Here is a 21,338-nt window from a genome sequence, read left to right as displayed (position 1 = left end):
TACATAGATGATTATGTATAGATATAAAAGTATATATACTTTATATAAACATACTATAAAGCATATCAATATTTATACACACACCTGTATATACATACATACATATATATTTATTTATTTATATACATACCCAATGAGACTGAGAAGCTCCAAGGAATCCAGACTGACATCTCTATTCCCCTGTCATATAATACATTAACCCCTGCTCCTAGTGACATTTTTACCTTAGAGAAACGTAGAATTTTCCCTTCCACATTTCTGCTTTTCCCACTGAAGTTTTTTTATATCATGGATTAGGATAAGAAACCAAATGGAAATTTTTGGGGCATTTTGCAGAAGTCACAGATGACACAGAAATAGTTTTTAAAAACCCCAGAAATCCATAAAATATATGTATAGTATTATATAATATCAACATATTTTATCTTTTAATACCATAATAATTCAGATTTCTTCTCTGATATGAAGGGAGGACCAAAAATCTTATCCAGATTTTTCTAGATCTCAAGGGCACTATGCCCCCTAAATCTCGTAGGGTGGAAGGGATAACTGTCTAACTCTTGACTATATGTACTCTTCTGAAAACAGTGCAGATATAGAAGGAAGTGACTGGTGATTGAATAGCTGTTCTAGCTTGTTATTCTTACTGTAAAATTGTTGGAAGTGATTATTAGAAGGAAGATTTGAGAAAGAAGTATGTGCTGATTTGTTTTTTTCTCTCTTCTCTAAAAAGGCTTACTTTTAAAAAACAATATACAACAGGGTAAGTTTCAGTTTGTATATTTAAAAAAACACAGATTCTCTTTAAACCTTTTAAAATAATTTATACACACAAATACGAGATTATCTCAGAAGGGAAGGCATTAGCAAAAGGAAAGGCCTCTTGTAGAAGGTAGTAGTTGAGTGGATTCTTTCTCTTTTCTTTCCTTCCTTCCTTCCTTTTGGCCAGGCAATGAGGGTGTAATGATTGGAAATGATGCCACCTGCTGGAGACTTACTGTAGAAAAGCTTTGCCATGAGGTGAAGGTCTCTCAGGGACAGACCATGCGACTTTTCTTTGGCATCAGGAAGTGACGTTTGCTTGTGGGAGGAAGAAGGGGGGAGCCTGGCTCTCTGACTCTCTCTCTTTCATGAGGACTCTGGTGGAGAAGGGAGCTAGAAATGCACTCTCCCTTTAATAGATAGATGAATGTAGGCCTTTCCTTCTCTCTTTACCAAATTCTTATTCTCCTTAATAAATGCTAAAAAGTCTAACTCTTGCTAAAGCTTATAATTTATTGGCGACCACTCATTAGATATTTTAGACAGACTAGCTAGAATTTTAGCCTTAACAAGGGTTAAGTGACTTGCCCAGTGTCACACAGCCAGTAAGTGTCAAGTGTCTGAGGCTGGAATTGAACTCAGGTCCTGCTGAATCCAGGGCTGGTACTTTATCCACTGCACCACCTAGCTGCTCCACTTGAGTTAATTCTTGAAGAGAGCTGGGGATTCCAAGAGGTACTGGGGAGTAGAGAGAGCACGGACGACAACCAGTCAAAGGGACAGAGACAAGAGATCTTCAATCTGTCTCAATCATATATTTTCAGTATTACTATATATTGCTCTCTTTTCTGTACTCTAAATTGTAACCAAGCTGGCCTACTAGCAGTTTTCCATAAATCACTTTCCCCCTTTTACCTCTGTGCCTTTGCATACACTGCTTATGTCTTCCTCTTCATCTCTGCAACTGTAACACTCTTCAAAGCTCAGTCCAAGTGCCTCCTCCCTCATTGAAGAGATCTTTCCTGATTCCCTCAGTTGTTAGTACCCCCTCCCCATGAACTGATTTTGTATTAATTTTGTGAATATCATGTATTTATTTATGTGTAATCAAGTTTTATCCCTTCAGTAGAATGTAAGCTAGTTGCAGTCAGGAACTGTCTCAACTCTGTATTGTATCCTTATTTTTTAGCATTCTGCCTAACATATAATAGGTACTTAATAAGTCTTTGTTGATTAAGCAGCACATGAAATACCTCTGAAGGGGAGGAAACTAAGTGTAGAACACACAAGAAGAACCTCTTTTTTTTTTACTTTCTTTGTATCCTGGGTACTTAGCACTGTGCCTGATACATAACAGATATTTAGTAAATATCAGTTGACTTGCCCATGAAAAAGTAAAGATGTGCATTCATAGGTGTTGTCAGATAAGAAATCATTCACTAATGTTCAGAGAAAAAAGAAAGGAGTTGAATCTCTGCCAAGGGATTTTAATGAACACAATAAAAGAGAGAAATGGGGTAGCTGTGGTACAGTGAATAGAGCACTAGGCTTGGAATCAGGAATATTCCTCTTCCTCAGTTCTAATATGGTCTCAGACACTTAGTAGCTGTGTGATCCTGGGCAAGTAACTTAACCCTGCTTGTCTCAGTTTCCTCATCTATAAAATGATCTGGAGAAGGAATGGCAAACCACTCCAGTATCTTTGCCAATAAACCTCCAAAATGGGGTCACAAAGGGTCAGATGTGACTGAAATAACTCAAGAATAGCAACAAAAATGTGCTGGAGACACATATACAAGATCTGAAAGAGAACATCCCAACAGCTTTTGTCATAAGATGGAAAACTTCCCCAAAAGAAATGAAGGTAGGAACAAAATAAGCATTTATTAAGTACCTACTCTAAGTGCTTTATAAGTATCTCATTTTGTCCTAATAACAGCTGTGGGAGGTAAATGATATTTATCACTTCCATTTCATAGTTGAGAAAACTGAAGCCAAAAAGGGGTTAATTTTCTTAGTCACCCAGCAAGCATGTGTGAGGTCAAATTTGAACTCAGGTCTTCCTGACTCCAGGCCTACTGCTCTATTCACTGTAACAGTTAGTTGTTTATGGTATAATAGCTACTATTTAATTATATTTTTTCATGATTACAAGTGATATGTCTTAATGAATCAAGAAAGCATTGTCAAAGATTGCAAAATTGTGACCAAGGAGCTAGACGTTGGGGGTAAAGGGAGCATGTTCACCACTAGGACAAACTGAAGGTGTTAGAAGAGAAAGGCAGACTTGGGAAATGCATACCTGGTGTCTGAGAATGGGAGTGAATGACAGTCATAAGAGGCTAGGATGGAGTATTCCTGACAAGGGCTGTCAACAATGTTTTTACTTGGTGCTTTGCCAATAATCCAAAGGGTTCTGAATATCAAAGGGAGGACATGGGTTGTGGTGGAGGAAAATACTATCAATATAATAGTTGTTGTTGGTCTTTTGTTCTTGAAAAGGACCATGCCTTTGGGAGGTGATGTCATGACTTGCAGTGAATTGGATTTAGGTGAGGGAGGGATGTCAAGGTCATCAACTTCACCCTCTCCTCCAGAACCATCTGGGTTTAGAGATATACATTAGGATAACTGGAGATGGTCTGGGATGCAGTGGAAGACCTTGGCCTTTTTAAGCTAAGGTCTTTCCCAAAGTATCATATGTACCATCATATATATCACATGTCATAGATATGATAGTATTATATAATACAGTGGTATGGTATAATACAGATAGTATTATATAATACATCAAGTGAGATGATCCAGGAACAAGAAGGACAAAATATTGTTGAAAACTTTTTCATGATGATCAATATGGGCAGAAATGATATTTGAGTCAGAATATTCTATAGATCACTTGGGCAGAAGGTAGATGGAGAGTTCAGGAAACAGATCACAGACCTGGCATAGAGAATGCTATAGTGATGACAAAGAACTTCATTCATGTGGGCATCTGGTAGAACTCTTTATCTCTCTGTCACATGCAAAGCAGTTAATATTTTATTAAGTTAACTTAATAATAATTCCTTCCTTCAAAAGGTGATGGAACCAGTAAGAGGAAATTCTTTTCTGAATATGTCTCACCAGTGAGGAGGAACCATTTTCTGGTAATAGACATGGTGGGGAAGGGACCATCCATCAGAATTTGTGATAGAGGAGAAGAAAGTTAGACCCAATTTGAAATGTACTCTTGATTTCAGGAGAGCAAGGAAAGGTAGGAATACACTGACTGAAATGTTATAATAGAAGCCAGTCTAGGAGGAATAGAAAAGCTCTCAGTAATGAAGTTCTGATGACACAGAGAGAAATGATTCAGATGAAGTGGAAAAGGAGTTGTCTCATGAGACTGAGGTGGATACACAGGGAGTCAGCGACCAAAGTAGAATTTTAAAAGACTGGTATAGAAGATGGAAACAAGAGGAGTTAATGGGGCATAAATATAAAATGTGGCACAATATTCTAATGACAGTGCCAGGAATGCTAACGTTCACAATGAAATGAAGTTGGCAAAAAAGCTAATGAGAACTGAGAGTGGTTTTTAAAGCTTTAGAAGGGAAAAGGAATAGGACCACTGTTCCAAGTGGATGGGATGGTGGGTTTAATGATGAAAGGAAGATGGCAAAGCTGCTCAACTCTCATTTTGTTTGCATTCTTTCTGCCAAGTACAATGATCTCTAGGCTAGAAAGGAGACAACAAACACAGCTAATAGAGAATTGATACCCTAGATAATGTGGATATAGTAAGAGAACACCTATCTGTCTTTCATAAGCTTAGGTCATTAAGCCCAGATGAACTCCATTTTTGAACTGTGGAAAAAATGGAAATAGCGATTGCTGAGCCACCATAATGATGTTTGATAGATCATGGGGAAGAGGAGAAATATCATAGAATTAGAGAAGAACAAAAGTCCTTTTCTAAAAAAAGTAGATTTTTAAAAAGTAGGGGGATAGAAAAGATTGGATTTTGCAAAATGTAAGTCAGTAAGCTTGGCTTCAATTGACCATAAACTTTTAGAATGTCTTATTGATGGAATGGTTCGCATCTAGAAAAAAAAAAAAGAGCCAACTTGGCTTCATCAAGAACGGATCATGCCAGACTAATTGCATTTCTTTTGTTGACAGGGTTACTGGGCTAGTAGATAAGGGGAATGCCATCAATATAGTTTCCTTAGATTTTAGCACAACATGTAACAAAGTCCCTCATGCTGTTATTATGGAAAATATGGAGATATGATTTAAATAATAGTATAATTGGGCAGGTAGGTGGTACAGAGGATGGGATCAGGAAGACCTGAGTTCAAATGTGGCCTCAGCGCTTAACTAGCTATGTGACTCTATTTACCTCTATTTGCCTCAGTTTCCTAATTTATAAAATGACCTGGAGTAAGAAATGGCAAATACTTTCAGTATTATTGCCAAGAAAATCCCAAATGGGGTCATGAAGTATCAGACACAACTAAAATGACTGAACAATAATGACAAAATAGTTGGATCAGTTTCAAACTTATTGAATGCATGGAGAAGTCATTAATATATCAACATCAGTCATAAAAATGAAGTTACTGGTGCTTCCGAAATTTATACTTGACCCTGTGCTGTTTAATAATTTCATCCATATGGGGCAGCTAGGTGGTGCAGTGGATAAAGCACCGGCTCTGGATTCAGGAGTTCCTGAGTAAACCCCATTGCCCTGCAAAAAAAAAAAAAAAATTCATCCATGAGTTACATAAAGATCTAAGCATTACCAGGGCAGCTAGGTGGTGCAGTAGAGAAAGCACTGGCTCTGGATTCAGGAGTACCTGAGTTCAAATCCAGGCCCTCAGACACTTGACACTTACTAGCTATGTGACCCTGGGCAAGTCACTTAACCCTTATTGCCCCATAAAAAAAAATCTAAGCATTACCTCATTAAATTTGCTGATGAGAGACACAAAGCTAACAGAGATAGCTAGATGACAATCAGGATTCACAAAGCTCTTAATGGGCCAGACTACTGTGTAATCAAGTTAAAATGTAGTAGTTCAGGTCATCAACTTGGATTAGTTTATTTAACAGCAAGGTTTTTTGTTCTATATTGTTTTGTTTTACAAAATCAGCCTTAGTTCTTTAGGAAAACCTGCAACAAGAATTTTGACTTGGTCATTATTATTGAATTTCTAGCATAGCTAATTGTACTTAACTAAAAAATAATTACTAAAGCAACTTTTTCAAAAGTATTAATAATTTGCTAATGTTTTTCTTTTATAAATAACTTTAGGGCAGCTAGGTGGCGCAGTGGATAGAGCACCGGCCCTGGATTCAGGAGGACCTGAGTTCAAATCCGGCCTCAGACACTTAACACTTACTAGCTGTGTGACCCTGGGCAAGTCACTTAACCCCAATTGCCTCACTAAAAATAAATAAATAAATAAATAAATAAATAAATAAATAAATAAAAAATAAAATAAATAAATAAATAAATAAATTAACTCTAAAGTTTGTCTCTGTTTGAGAACTACCCAAGAATAGGCACTCCTTTTTAGGAACTTATAACTCTAGGTTAGAATGGAATGATAAATCCATGCCTTAAAAATTTGGTACATTTCCATTTAATTTTAAAAGAATATCTATCTTCAATAGTTTGATGGATTCGTGATCCCATTGATTTGGGCAACCTCTCCATGTATAATCTATCTACTTAAAAATTATTCCCTTTTACAGCCATTCAAGAAGGATTTATTAAGTACAAGATAGGAGAATTATGGTTAGACAGTAGTTTGTGCGAAAACTGTTGGCAATTTTAGAGGACTCCCAGCTCACTAAGAGTTAACATTGTGGAACGGCAGCCAAAAAAGTTAAATGCAATCTTAAGTTGTATCATTTCTCACCTGGATGTTTTAAATAGTCTCCTAAAAGGTTTCCCTTTGTCTATTGTCTCTTCTTCCCCAAGTAATTCTTCACAGAGCATTAAAATTAACATTACTATAGAACAAGTATGTCCATGTCCTTGCCCTGCTCCAGAAACTTTAGTGGTTCCCTAATTTGACCAGCAAAAGATAAAGCTCGTCTGCTTAGAATTTAAAGTCCTTAAAGTCCTTTATAATCTTGTGCTAAACTATCTATAAAAATTAACATCATATTACTGCCCCTTATGCACTCTACATACTGACCAAACTGGTCCTCCTGCCATTCCCCATTTATGTCAACACTTCTTTCACCTCTGTGACATTTTTTTTTTTGGTGAGACAATTGGGGTTAAGTGACTTGCCCAGGGTCACACAGCTAGTAAGTGTTAAGTGTCTGAGGTTACATTTGAACTCAGGTCCTCCTAAATCCAGGTCCAGTGCTCTATCCATTGTGCCACCTAGCTGCCCCCACCTCTGTGACTTTTATATAGGCTTTCTCCCTCCTGCTTCTTAGACTCCTTATTCCCCTTCAAAGATCAGCTCAAGTCTCATCTCCTTTATAAAGCCTTTCAAAATTCCTCCATTTGTTAAGGATTCCCCTGAAGTTACCTTGATATACTTATTTACTTTTCTGGGTTCATTTTATTTCCTCTGCTGTCCTACACAGTAGAATTTAACCTTTGTGATTCTTGAGGGGAGGGATTGTTTTATGTTTGCCTTTGTGTTTTCAGTGCCTTTCATATGGTTGGTCTTCAAATAATGCTTGAATAATTGAATTGAGTCACATTGAGTGGCATAATGTATAGGATTAGAAGATGAAAGTCTAGGTGTACTCTGCCAAGCTTAGGCCACATATAGGCCAGGAGTATTATGTTCAGATCTCAGAACCATGTTTTTAGAAGAACATTGATGAACTGAAAACACTAGAGTAGGACAAGCAAGATGGTGCAGGATCTCAAGATCATGTCATATGCGAATTGGATGAAGGAACTGGAAATATCTTAGAGATGAGAAGTATTGGGAAGACGGGATAGTTATCTTCAAGTACCTGAAGTTCTGCGATTTGGAAGAAAGAATATACTTGTTCTGATTGGCCCCTGGGAGCAGAATTAGGAACAATAGGCAGAAGTTACAATGAAGCAAATTTAAGCTTGATGTAAGGAAGAATTTCCTAATAATTTGAACTATTAAAAATGGAATGGACTGTCTCAGGAAGCAGTATATTTCCTCTCCTTGGAAGTCTTTAAGGAGAGTTTGGATAAACATCCTTTGGATATGTTATAGTGGAGAATCCTTTTGTATATTGGATAGATTTATATAGAACACCAAGGTCCCTTTCAACTCTCAAATATTTTGATTTACTGATTTATGAAATATAATGTTTAACATATTCCAGAGTTTCATTTCCTATTTCTAAATTACAATTGAATTTTCTCTGCCACTAATATTTTCTGTTTATGTCATTTATTTTTACAGCTTCATCTTATCCATTGGAATTCTACCCTATATGGTAGCATTGATGAGGCTGTGGGGAAAACACATGGAATAGCTATTATTGCTTTGTTTGTTCAGGTAAGTGGTCTACTATTAAGATCATACATTATGGTTTAAAGATGCCAAATGATATTTAAAAATTTTTTTGGAATTAGATTTTTATTTTATTGTATTAATCAGACACACCCCATGATACCTTAAATAGAAGTGTGTATGTTTGGAGATCAAGATACACAAAGCTGTATTGTTTAATAGAAAAGACAACCTCTTTTAGTGACAAATATATTAGAAATCCCAGCTAATTTTCCCCAAACTTGGCACAGAAATAAGGTGACCACATAAAGTTTTACATGCTACAATAAATAAATAATTCCTTCATAGTACTTCCTTTAGAGTACTATTCTGGAACAGAGAATTTAGTTAAAGTCTTCTTAAGACTTATGAGAAAGACGACTCAGACTAACCATAGAATCTATGAAGTATCAATCATATGACTTCTAAATTAATTAGATTAAGCAAGAAAGCAAGAAAGTATTTTTTAGATTTTAAAATTTATTTAGCCAAATATAGGTAGTATTTTATTTTCTGATTACATGTAAAGATTGTTTTCAACATTCATTTTTGTAAGATTTTGAATTTCAAATTTTCTCCCCCCCTCACTGTCCTCCTCTCCCCAAGACTGCAAGCAATCAGATATATAGGTTTTATATATGTGTATGTGTACATTTACACATGCATGTATGTGTACATGTGTGTGTATGTATATATAATCATGTTATATGTATTTATATATTAGTCATGTGAAAAGCAAGAAAGTATAAAGTCCACTTTTAAAATTAAAAGCAGTGAGCTAGTATATAATATGAATAGTTTGTAACTTCATTTCATCTGCTTGGAATCTTAGGATATGTAGAGATTGAAGAGATCCTAAAAGCCCAGCAAGTTTACTTGGATTGGTCCAACAAATAGCTAGTTTTTTTTATTTTAATTTTTTTGCTTTTCTTTAATTAGTTCTCCTAATTAGGACTGGGAAAACCTGAAACAATAATTTTGACTTGGTTGTTATTAAATTTACAGCAGAGCTAATTGTACTCAGCTAAAAATTGATTACTATAGCAGCTTGTTTAAAAGTATGAATAATTTGTTATTGCTTTTCTTTTATAAATAACTCTAAGGTTTTTCTCTCTCTGAATGAAAGCTGTGTAAGAATGGCCATCCCTTTTTAGGAACACATAACTCTAGGCTATGATGGAATGATAGCTATAAATCCATGACTTAAAAATTTGGTATATTTCCATTTAATTTTGATTTTAATTAATTTTAATTATTTTTTTGTTTTTTATTTCCATTACATTTTAAAAGAATATCTATCATCAATAGTTTGATGGATTTGTGATCTCATTGATTTGGGCAAGCTGTCCATGTATAATCTATCCACTTTAAGAGAAATACACCTTCTTAAAACCAATCAAGAAGGATTTATTAAGCAAGCATATTAGGGCATGATATTAAGTGCTTTGGGATAAAAATAAAGCAAAAAATATGGACCTTGCTCTCAAGGAGCTTACAATTTTAGTGGGAAATAAGACATATATTTCAACGAATTCTGAAACCAAGATATGACAGATTACATAATGCCATATAAATAATGTTGTTTAGATTCACAAATGCTAAAGAAGTCTGGGCATATGTTAACTGGAATAGATAAGGACATATTCATTCATAAACACCTATTCCCTTACAAATGTGCCTATATCACTCATATTTGTTGATTAAATTTGAATTAGGTCCATGTTTAGGGAAAAAAAACTATCTAAAGAATAATGACGGTCTGACAATCCATCAAAGTTAGCTTACTTATTTAGGGACTAATGATTCTATTTTTAGATTACACAGAGTCCTTGTTTCTATTCTTTTTTTTTGTTTTTCCTGCTGGTCTTACTAACATTTTACTGTTAAGACTCCAAAGAAAGAGGGAAGTTGCAAATGAAATCATTCAGTTTTGTTCCTAATAGGTAGTTATTATATATGTTAGAAAAGGAATTAATAGCTAAAATGTCTTTTTGGATAATAATAATGCCACTTAATCTCTGCCTCAGTTTTCTTGTCTTTAAAATAGGGACAATAAAAATAAGAACACCTAACTCCTAGTGTTGCTATGAAGATCAAATGTGATAATAATTGTCAAGAGCTTAGCACAGGGGGCAGCTAGGGGGCGCAGTGGATAAAGTAACAACTCTGGATTCAGGAGGACCTGAGTTCAAATCCCATCTCAGATACTTGACACTTACTAGCTGTGTGACCATGGGCAAATCACTTAACCCTCATTGCCCCACAAAAACAAAAACAAATCAAAACAAAAGAGCTTAGCACAGTGGCTGGTACATAGTAAGCACTACATAAATGTTATTTATTATTAGTCTAATTATTGTTATTAACTGACATTCATATGGTACTTTGAGGTTTTTAAAGTTCCTTACATACTTTTTTTTTTTTTTTGGCTGGGCAATGGGGGTTAAGTGACTTGCCCAGGGTCACACGGCTAGTAAGTCAAGTGTCTGAGGCAGGATTTGAACTCAGGTACTCCTGAATCCAAGGCCGGTTCTTTATCCACTGCACCACCTAGCTGCCCCCCCCTTACATACTTTTAATCATTTTATCTATGCACTTTAATTACTTTGGCTTCACCATGAAAAAAGCATGACTGGCCATATGAGAAGGGAAACAAAGAAAATTAATAATATGTGCTGCTCTTTCTAACCTTAGAAATTATATCCAAAGAGACTAAATACTGACCTTACCCCAACCCTAATCTATGAAGTCATTAGTGTAGGAAAACTTCTTTTATTGATGCAGATCAGCAACCATCCTGTACATAACAGTTTTAGAGACTGACCTGGGAAATTCTGACTTTGACCAGGTTCACATTGAACCAGTACTTCTCAGAGGCAGGACTTCAACTAGATCTCTGTAACTCAGAGGTGACTGTCCATTTCGTTAGGCTGGCAAATATTAAGATTCTTAAAACAAAAAAGGAAATTGAGAACAACAATCTCATTCTCATTTTTCCCCATCTCTCAACAATAAATCAGGTTGTGGATACTATTTATTTAACTAAAAATAAATTGACTTTAAGGAATAAAATAAAAACAGCATGTTCTTCTGAATATAATTTTATTTTATTTTATTTTTTTTGGTGAGGCAATGAGGGTTAAGTGACTTGCCCAGGGTCATACAGCTAGTAAGTGTCAAGTATCTGAGGCCAGATTTGAATTCAGGTTCTCCTGAATCCAGGGCCGGTGCTTCAGAATATAATTTTAAAATAAAAAGTCTATAGCTAAGCTATTTAAGATCATAGTCGCATGTTCATGAGTTATTAATGTTATCCTTACTTTAGTTACTATATATCTGGGGTGAGTCATTTTCAGTTGTGTCTGACTCCTTTTGACCCCATTTGGTTTTTTATTTCAGCAAAGATACTGGACTGACTTGCCAATTCCTTCTCCAGCTCATTTTACAGATGAGCCAAACAGGGTTAAATGACTTGCTCAGGGTCATACAACTAGTAAGTGTCTGAGACCATATTTGAATTTAGGAAGATGAGTCTTCTGAACTCCAGGTACAACACCCTATCTACTGGGGCCACCTAACTGCCCATACATGGCATGTTGTGCCTGTTCTCCCATGATACTAATGAAGATGGGAAAAACATTTCTCCATCTTGCTGTTCTTCAAAGCTGGTGGGGGGATAAGGAGGTAAAAACAGAAAGGTTTAGCAATGCTTTTGTTCCATTTTTTTTTTTACTGAATATTTTTAAAACAAAATATGATATGTCTTTAACATTTTCATCCTTTGGTTTCATGTGTTACAAAGGGCCTTGTTTCTGTGAGATTTAAAATTGGATATTAGATCATAAATCTCCCCTACTTAACTTTTCCCTTAATTTATCTCCCAGACTAGTAAATGGAAGAAGCTTCTGGTTTTCTAGATAGAGCTTTTATTGTATATAAGGTGTTGTTGATTAGAAGGATAGGAAAATAGAAATACAATACAAATCGTCTTAAGTCTAGGCTTAGTCTATATTCCTTATAAAAACTCACCAAACCGAAAAGGCCACCTTTGGAGAGAGGGAGACCGTCTGTGCCGCGTCGTCAGGAGTCCCGCCAAGCAGGCAAAAAGGCTTACTCCCGTTCTCTCCACCCCGGAAGTCAAGAGCCCGGCAGGCAGTCTGACATGCGCAGCAGGCGGACTGTTCATCTCCTCCCCAAAAGGGTGGTCCTTGAAAAACTGGTGTCTTTCAGTTATCCTAACCGACTGTTAAAAACTTTCATATTTTACCACATTTCCTTGTTATATAATAAGATGACATTAGAATAGATTGTTGCCCATTTTGATACCTAATTATTTTGTTGTGCCAGTTTGGGCTACAATTTTGATGTTATCTAAGTATTGTTGCTGTTTAGTTATTTTTTCAGACATGTCCAAGTTTCTGTGATACCATTTTGTGGTGTTCTTGGAAAAGATCCTGGAGTGGTTTGCCATTTACTTCTCCAGCTCCTTTTACAGATGAGAAAACTGAGGCAAACAGTGTTAAGTGACTTGCTTAGGGTAACATAGCTAGTAAGTATCTGAGACCAGATTTGAACTCAGAAGATAAGTCTTTCTGACTCCAGGTTTATTATCAGGGCATTTTTAGACATGAGCCCCTTAATCTTATGCCACTATCATGGCTTAGTTACTAATGTGGAAGTAACTGAATTATTCCCAACAAGGAGATGCCACTTGTATTGTGCCACTAACTTATTATAATATTTTGTGTAATAACGTTGTTCAAAAAGGAAATTTTCATTTTTGGATTATTTATTCATTGTGTTTCTTTCAGATAGGAAAAGAACACATTGGCTTGAAGGCAGTCACTGATGTTCTACAGGATATTCAGTACAAGGTAAATCATTATTTAAAAGGAGACAAATAAAACTTGTATGCAAGTTGTGTAAAAGTATGAGACAATACAAAGTTAATGTGATTATATTAATAAAAAAGAATATGACCTGAAAGATGCTATTCAGGTAAATGATAGGTCATAGGAAAATGGTCTTAAATGTGTCAGGGAATCAAATTTTGAGCAGGTCAAATTATCTTATAGGACTATACTGAATACATTTTAGCATTTATATTTGGGTTAAAGTGGGCCTGGAGAATTTGGTTCAGTTTTGTATTGCTGCCATAGATATGGTGTTGGGCCAATGGCTATTTGGTCTAAAAGTACTCAGGGATATCAGGTTGATATCTCAACTACTTTGGAGATTAAGATCTTTTCAATTACACTCTGGATTGTTTGTGGGATCTTGGTCTAGTCTAGAACCTTTCAGAGAGATAGAGCAGTTCTAACTTGCAGCCATAGAGAACATCTCAAGAGGCTCCTTTAACTAGCCTGGGGCCACTTTAAGAGTAGATTTCATAGGGCACACCTAGGCAAGACTAAATTCTTAGAATCACTTCAGTCTAAATGCATACACCTAGGATTGGGAAGAGGCACCTCCCATCCTGCTTTACATTTGATTAAAATAACTGGGAATGCATAGGGAAGCTAGTTGGTGCAGTGGATAAAGCATCCACCCTGGATTCAGTAAGACCTTAGTTCGAATCTGGCCTCAGACACTTGATACTTAATAGCTGTGTTACCCTGGGCAAGTCACTTAACCCTCATTGGCCCACCACCCCAAAAAATAACTGGGAAGGCAAAAAATGCTCATGTTTATACTTCAGCTCTTATGGTATTAGCTATTGAAAAATAATGATCTCAGTTCATACATATATATATGTATATGCATATACATATATACATATATATATTCAATTAAATTCTTAGAAGTATAGATGATATCTCAGTGCAACACACAGAAGGTAGACAAAGTCAATTTGGTATATTAAAACAAACTCTCTTGCTTTGAATAAAGAATTAATATTTCAAAAGTAAGTTTATAGTACATACAAGACTATTTTTCATTTCAGTTATAAACACAAGAGAAGGATCATTGATTAATCTTAAGTGTGAAACTTTGAATGATGGGATAGATTTTTTCCTTAAATTCAAATCTGGTATAAAAAGAAGGCCACTGACCCCCAAACATTGTTATCCTTGGAGAAAGTTTGACTCTTGGTAATTAAGAAGAAAAAAAAATGATTAGGAGAACTAGAAATAAATATAGGTTTATAGTAGAATTAATTTGATCAAAACTTCAAATTTATCTCTGGCCAGAAAACAGCAAGTATTAGATGGCTGCAAATATTATAGACTCATTGAATGTCATTTAAAGAGTCTTCATTTTATTTTATGTTTTTCATGCTTCCCATTTGAAAATAACATGAGGTAAATTAGAATTATTTCTTTTCTTCAGGGGAAGACTAAAATAATACCCTGCTTTAATCCAAATACTTTGTTACCAGGTAAGTGGTCTTAATACACTAAAGTTTGTAAAATGAATTGTCACTAAAAGTAGAAATAAACATGCTTTCTCCTGAATTTATATCTTTTTATTTTCAAAAACTTTTGCTATAAGTTCTCATTTAATAGTATCTATGAGTACAGAAGGCATGCACCAAATGCCAGTAGTTGCAAACATGGGGGTAACACTTTGCCAATAGGATAGGGAATTTGTTAGCTTTGTGAACAATGGGAAAAATAATAATGATGACTGTAGCAGTTATGAGATGTTTCTTAGTTACAAAATACTTATCATTTTATCTTCACAAGACTAGGTAAGGTAGCTAGCACAAGTGGACATACCTCACTATAGGTTGCTCCTACCAATTTCAAGAGTACTACTTATACATTACTTAATCCCGGGCATAAAATTGGAGAGTCTCTTCTGTAATGTCCTTTTGCCAGAGGACCATTCCATTCCAGGTAGTGATTAGACATTGTAGAGAGATATTAAGCACCTTATACAACAATTCAGTGAAAGAGGAAGGAAATCTCTATCAGTAGCAGTGATATATACAACAAAGAGGCACCAAGTGAATTGATCCATTTAGCTGCCTTTGGAATATAAAGGAAAAGAAATTAGAAAAAAATCTCAAGGGTTTAAACACTTGTAGTCTTCTGGATATTCTAAGACACTATCGCTTAAAGGAAATTTGACTCCCTGTACCTACACATTTCAGGTATAATCAACTTCCCTATTTCTTCTATGTGTTGAAATGGTGCTTAGCACTTTTGCATTGTTCTTTTCTCCTTCCCCAACTCCCCCCTCCCACGCCTTTCTTAGCTATCCACATTAATAAATAGATCAATTTAAAATAAAATGACTTAATCATGTTTATCACAGGTTTTGGGTAAACCTTTTCACCATGAAATTTTAGCAGAATGAAATGGGTATCATCCATGAGTACTATTGGTGTGACTAGTAACTTGGAAGAATTAGCTTGAAGTTATTCTATTGAAAATCTCAAGTATATTTTAAAAGTAGTCATTTTCTAAAAACTTGGATTATTGTAATAGCCTTTTATTTGGTCTCTCTACTAGTTAACTAGGTAGCCTGGTGGGTGGAGTATTAGTCTTGGAGGCAGGAAGACCTGAATTCAAATTTTGCCTTGGACACTAGCTTTGCATATCCAGGCAAGTGACTTAACCTCTCTGCCTCAATTTTCTCATCAGTAAAATCAGAATTATAAGGACATCTCCCATATGGGGCTCTTGTGAAGATTAAATGAGATGATATTTGTAAAGCACTTTGCAAACCTTAAAGCACTATATAAATGCTAGCTAATTATTCTTGTTTAGTACATTACTGTGATTTTTTTTCTTTCTTTCTTTAAAAAAAAAACAGATCCTCTTCTGCGTGATTATTGGGTATATGAAGGCTCCCTTACTATTCCACCTTGCAGTGAAGGTGTTACGTGGATCTTATTCCGATACCCTTTAACTATATCCCAGATACAGGTAATGGTTGTACTTCAACTGCTCATAAAATATCATTGTGGGTTAAAGGTTAATTTTTTTTTTTTGCTATAGAAAAAGATATATCAATTTTACCTTGAAGACCCCTTAGATCAGTGCATACCTTTTTCAAATAAAGATTAAGTGTTTTGAGTCAGTGAGAACAATGGAAATGTCAAGGTTGAGGGAGGGGGAAGGATGTATTTATTTATCTATCATTCATCTATCTATCTATCTATCTATCTATCTATCTATCTATCTATCTATCTATCTATCTATCTATCTATCTATCTATCTATCTATCTATCTATCTATCTATTGAGTCAGTTGGGGCTAAGTTACTTGCCCAGGGTCACACAGCTAATAAGTGTCAAGTGTCTGAGGTCAGATTTGACCTTAGGTCCTCCTGAATCCAGGGCTGGTGCTTTATCTAGTGATCCACCTAGATGCCCAAAAGGATGTATTTATTATTGACCATTTGTATATAAAATGGTTTTCCTTCTTAAGGAAAAGCAAAACCAAATCCAGTGAAAAATAAATAAATGCACCCTTATGGTTAAGTTATTATTTAGTCAATGACCAGCAAACATATTTAAAGTGTTTATTATGTGATAAGCATTTTGCTGAGGGCAGGAAATAGAAAGTCAAAACTAAAATGGTCTCTGCCCTCAAAATACTTCCATTATAATGAAGGAAACAATATATACATATGAAAGTAGATATATGATATATTAAAAAAAATCCAATGTAATTTTAGGAGGGAGAATATTAGCTTTTGGTATGAAGGAGAGGAGGGAGGAGGAGTGTAGAAGGTGGCTAAAGGAAACCAAAGATTCCAAGAGGTAGAGATGAGGTAAGTTAGAGCGACATCTCTCACGGAGGGGGTCAAGCCCCTAGGCAGAAAAGTTGAAAGAAAAGATTAAACTTAAGGGTAGCTGAATCTAATATGCTGCAGTTTAAGAGATGAGTGGCTTCAGATGTGAGCTTCTGAAGATAAAAACTACAAAAGGCTTTCTGCTGGTCCAAGGACAAGGTTTTTGTTCCTTTTTCTGAAAGAGCGTATTAAAGAGTATGGCTGCACCTTGACTGAGGATTTCAGCTGAATCTGAAGCTGAAGGGGAAGCTACGGCCTAATAGTGTCTAAATACATATGTCCAACTGAGTGTTTTTCTGCAGAGACCAGTATGATTCCCTATAGAGACCAATTATAGGGTCTAGTGAAGACTATGAAAACAAGTAAAGAATAGGCCCATTAAGTAGACCATGAGACCAATGGCAATCGGAATGGGGTGATGACATCACTAGAAGACATCAGTGCTCCTCTTGTATTAGAAATATGTTTCTCTTCTAAGCATGTGCCTTGGCCAAATGGGCAATATATGTATGCCTTCACATTTGAGTTCCCTATGTGTATCCAGTTTTCCCATTGATTCTGTGACTATTTGTGGAAGGCAGCACTCCAGGTTAATGGGAAAATGTTTCATTACTACTTTTTATAGTATGCCATCTCATTAAATGACATAACTTTTAAATAACCATGTGTCCCTTTGATAATATCTAAGGGATACAGGGTTGTAAAGTTGACTTGTAAGGCAATGGTATTAAATTCAAATAGAAACAAGAGCCACTAAATCATCACCAGGATCCCTGTGAGCCCCATGTTGACTTAAAACACACACATATGTATGTATACACATGCATACATATATAATATATATTATATATATATCTTTTTTACTAACACATCAAAACACCAAAATCAGTTTTTCGTTGTTCAATCATTTTCAGTCATGTCTGAGTCTTCATGACTCTGTTTGGGCAAAGATACTGGAGTAGTTTGACATTTCTTTCTCCAGCTTATTTTATACATCAGAAAATTGAGGCAAATTGAGGTTAAGTGACTTACCCAGTGTCACACAGCTAGTAAGTGTCTGAGGCCAGATTTGAACTCAGTCTTCTTGACTCTAGGACCTATACCCTATCTATAATACTACCTACTGCACCACCCTCCAGATCAGAGAAATATGTTTTAAAATGATATGGACCACACTCAAGAATGTTGTAGGCTTCATATAGCTCACAGGCTATGTATTTGACACCTCTAATAATGTAAATTATAGTTTTAGGGGATAAAGAGCAGCAGAGTTCATGTGAGTTCATGGTACCCTGAGACACTAATACCTCCATACTTCACTGTATCTGTGATCAGTGCTAATGATCACAATCCCTACATACCTCCTCATCTTGGGTAAATTCTATTCATGAACCTCAATCAATCCTCAATACATGGTCTTCCCAATGTGTTTAGATTGTTCCTCTAGTTTTCCTAACATTGTATGAATACTAGAATTTTGTATAGGGTGTCTATCAACCTATGCACATTCTACATGATAAGCTCACCTTTTCCCCTCCTTATATAGCATCCTGATCACAGCTATTATAACTTTTCTTTTGCATAATTTTTTGCTGGCTAAGTAGGTTGCAGCTTACTCATATTCATTGTATACTTATGAGGCTATAGAAATGTATATCCAAGAGGTTTAAAATTGTTATTGTTGACTGTTTTTATTTTGTTTTTTGTGGGGCAATGAGAGTTAAGTGACTTGCTCAGCTCAGGGTCACACAGCTAGTAAGTGTCAAGTGTCTGAGGCTGGATTTGAACTCAGGTCCTCCTGAATCTAGGGCTGGTGCTTTATTCACTGTGCCACCTAGCTGCCCTGTTGTTGACTTTGAGTTTCTTATATTCCTTTTCTGGATGACTTAATCTCCTATAGTCCTATGATTTCTCTTTTCTTTTAATATGGCTAATCTTTCTATGTCTTAAAAGATTCCTTTTCTTCTGTTTCTTCCATTTCTAATAGCTTTCTTTACTTTGCTAGGCAATCATGAAGTATTTCCATTTGTTCACATTATCTTTTTATTTTGTGTATTTTCCTTGTAATTTCCAGGAAATTGTCTATAAAACAATTTCTTCCTTCCTTCCTTCCAGCAATGAGGGTTTAGTGATTTGCCCAGGGTCACACAGTTAGTAAGTGTTAAGCACCTGTGGCTGGATTTGAACTCAGGTCTTCCTGAATCCAGGGCCAGTGCTTTTCCACTGTGCCACCTAGCTGCCCCCAATTTGCAGACTTCTTGTGGGCTATTTATTGTTTTATAATTCTTGTTTCACTAACGCCAAAAGTTGGTGATAGCTTTTTTATAATACTACTTGTCTTTTATAATTAATTATATGCAAATATAGTAGTAAACAATCACGCTTAAAAAAAATCATTTTCCATGTACCAGGTTAAGTCTGCTGAATTAATCTAATAGTTCTTTAAATATTTTAAAAATTTTGCCATGTAAAAAGGAAAAATGAGGGATTAAAAGTATGAATCTTTTGTTATGAATAGGGTTAGACTAATTTTTACTTATTTTTTCTGACAATGGAAATATAGTCAAGAAACCTTGAGGGATAGATTATTTTGTCTATCTCCCTGCTTCCAGTATTTCAACATTTCAATATCACAGAAAGATAGCTAACTGCTTTTACAGGAATACCTATCTTGTTCAGTTCTTTTTCAGTTGTGTCCAACTCTTCATGACACCATTTGGGGTTTTCTTGGCAAGAGATACTGGAGTGGTTTGCCATTTCCTTCTCTAGCTCATTTTACAAATGAGAAAACTGAGGGTTAAGTGACTTACCTAGGGTCATGCAGATAGTCTAAGGCAAGACTTAAACTCAGGACAATCCTTTACTCCAGCCCTGGGACTCTATCCATTATACCACCTAGCTGCTCTAAAATTCAATAAAATTGTCTATTAGAAAATATATTTATATCATCAATATTTATAAAATTTTATAATCTATTTGCAATTTTAATGATGTTCTCTACAAATACTACAATCTATCATATATCAATTTATTTGTAGATAATTTCTTAACTTTCTTGATTACTACTATAGTAATATAGTTCCTTGTTTTATCAATATTATAAATAGCCAGAAATGTCTAACCCAAGTCTTTTTTTTGTGGGGGGGCAATGAGGGTTAAGTCACTTGCTCAGGGTCACACAGCTAGTAAGTGTTGTGTCTGAGGTTGAATTTGAACTCAGGTCCACCTGAATTCCGGGCCAGTGCTTTATCCACTGCACCACCTAGTTGCCCCCATAACCCAAGTCTTAATATAATTTAAATGCATACTCTTTTGCCCTCTCTTCAGTGGAAAAAGATCACAACATTCAGACTTACTAATATTGTAGTATCAATTCCATCACATTTAATTCAATTCATCACAACAAACATTTCTTAACAGTCTATTATGTGCAAGGCACTCTTAGGTACTAAAAATACAAAGATAAGGATGACACAATCCCTCAAGGGTCTTACAATCTAGGGGAATGGAGAACATTAAATTAAATATTCATGCAGATAAATGTAAAACCATTATATAATGACATTTCCTGGTACTTACCTTTCTATCATACCCATGTTGCTACTGAGATTTCTGATGAAGTCACTGTCCATTTACAAATACCATATTAACCAGAGAGAAGATTGACGTTAAAGTAATCTCGTTAAAAAATGTTATACACAAACATCTTCCATTACAACTAAAATTAACGTAAGGTGTAAACTTTTCGTTAATGATTTGCTTGAAGCCATTCTATTTTTTCTTATCTGAATCATCACTCACTCTCAGCTTATATTTAAAGTCTTCTCAGTTTTACTATTTTCATTCTTTAGTTTTTAAAAAAATCCAATGATATCATAATAAATTTTATCCAACGAATTGGAAATTTCTCAAATCCTTTAGCTAGAATGTCCAGATTTATCTGTGGTCTTAGTGTTTTAATTCAGTAGCTGAAATAGACTTCTCTGTTTTCCCTAGGACTTATGTGGGGAATCTATTGCCACTATTACTTTAAAATTCACAGGGTGACTTTTCCTTATACCTTTTGATACATTTCCCTTTTTTATTTCTTATTTCCATGAGACTTATAATTTTATTAATTGCTTATAAAATTGTCTAAAATATTAATTTAAATCTCTGAATTATAGTTCAATACACAACTTTACAAGTAACTGAGAAAAGAAACAATTATTCACACAGTATTCTCAATCTTCAGTCTTATTTGGAAAGGCTCATAAGCCTGCAGTGGCCAAGCTTTGCCACTAGATGGTATTTCTGCACAAATTTAAGATGCCATGAAATTTTAAAATTAAACTACCT

The 21,338-nt window shown here is 35.2% G+C and overlaps 1 protein-coding gene across 1 annotated transcript in view; it reads left to right on the top strand.

Annotated features, from left to right (window-relative positions):
- The window catches only part of CA8 (carbonic anhydrase 8), a 162,202-nt gene that overhangs the window by 72,215 nt on the left and 68,649 nt on the right, over positions 1 to 21,338 (top strand). The window contains exons 4-7 of the mRNA XM_043976306.1: positions 8,166 to 8,261; positions 13,067 to 13,129; positions 14,586 to 14,634; positions 16,017 to 16,129. Coding sequence (XP_043832241.1) covers positions 8,166 to 8,261; positions 13,067 to 13,129; positions 14,586 to 14,634; positions 16,017 to 16,129 — 321 coding nt within the window. The remainder of the gene's footprint in view (positions 1 to 8,165; positions 8,262 to 13,066; positions 13,130 to 14,585; positions 14,635 to 16,016; positions 16,130 to 21,338) is intronic.

This window comes from Dromiciops gliroides, chromosome 1 (genome assembly GCF_019393635.1).
Source record: "Dromiciops gliroides isolate mDroGli1 chromosome 1, mDroGli1.pri, whole genome shotgun sequence".
Classification (NCBI taxonomy): Eukaryota; Metazoa; Chordata; class Mammalia; order Microbiotheria; family Microbiotheriidae; genus Dromiciops; species Dromiciops gliroides.
Note: the sequence above shows the minus strand (reverse complement) of the source record. Positions and strands in the feature narration are given on the sequence as shown.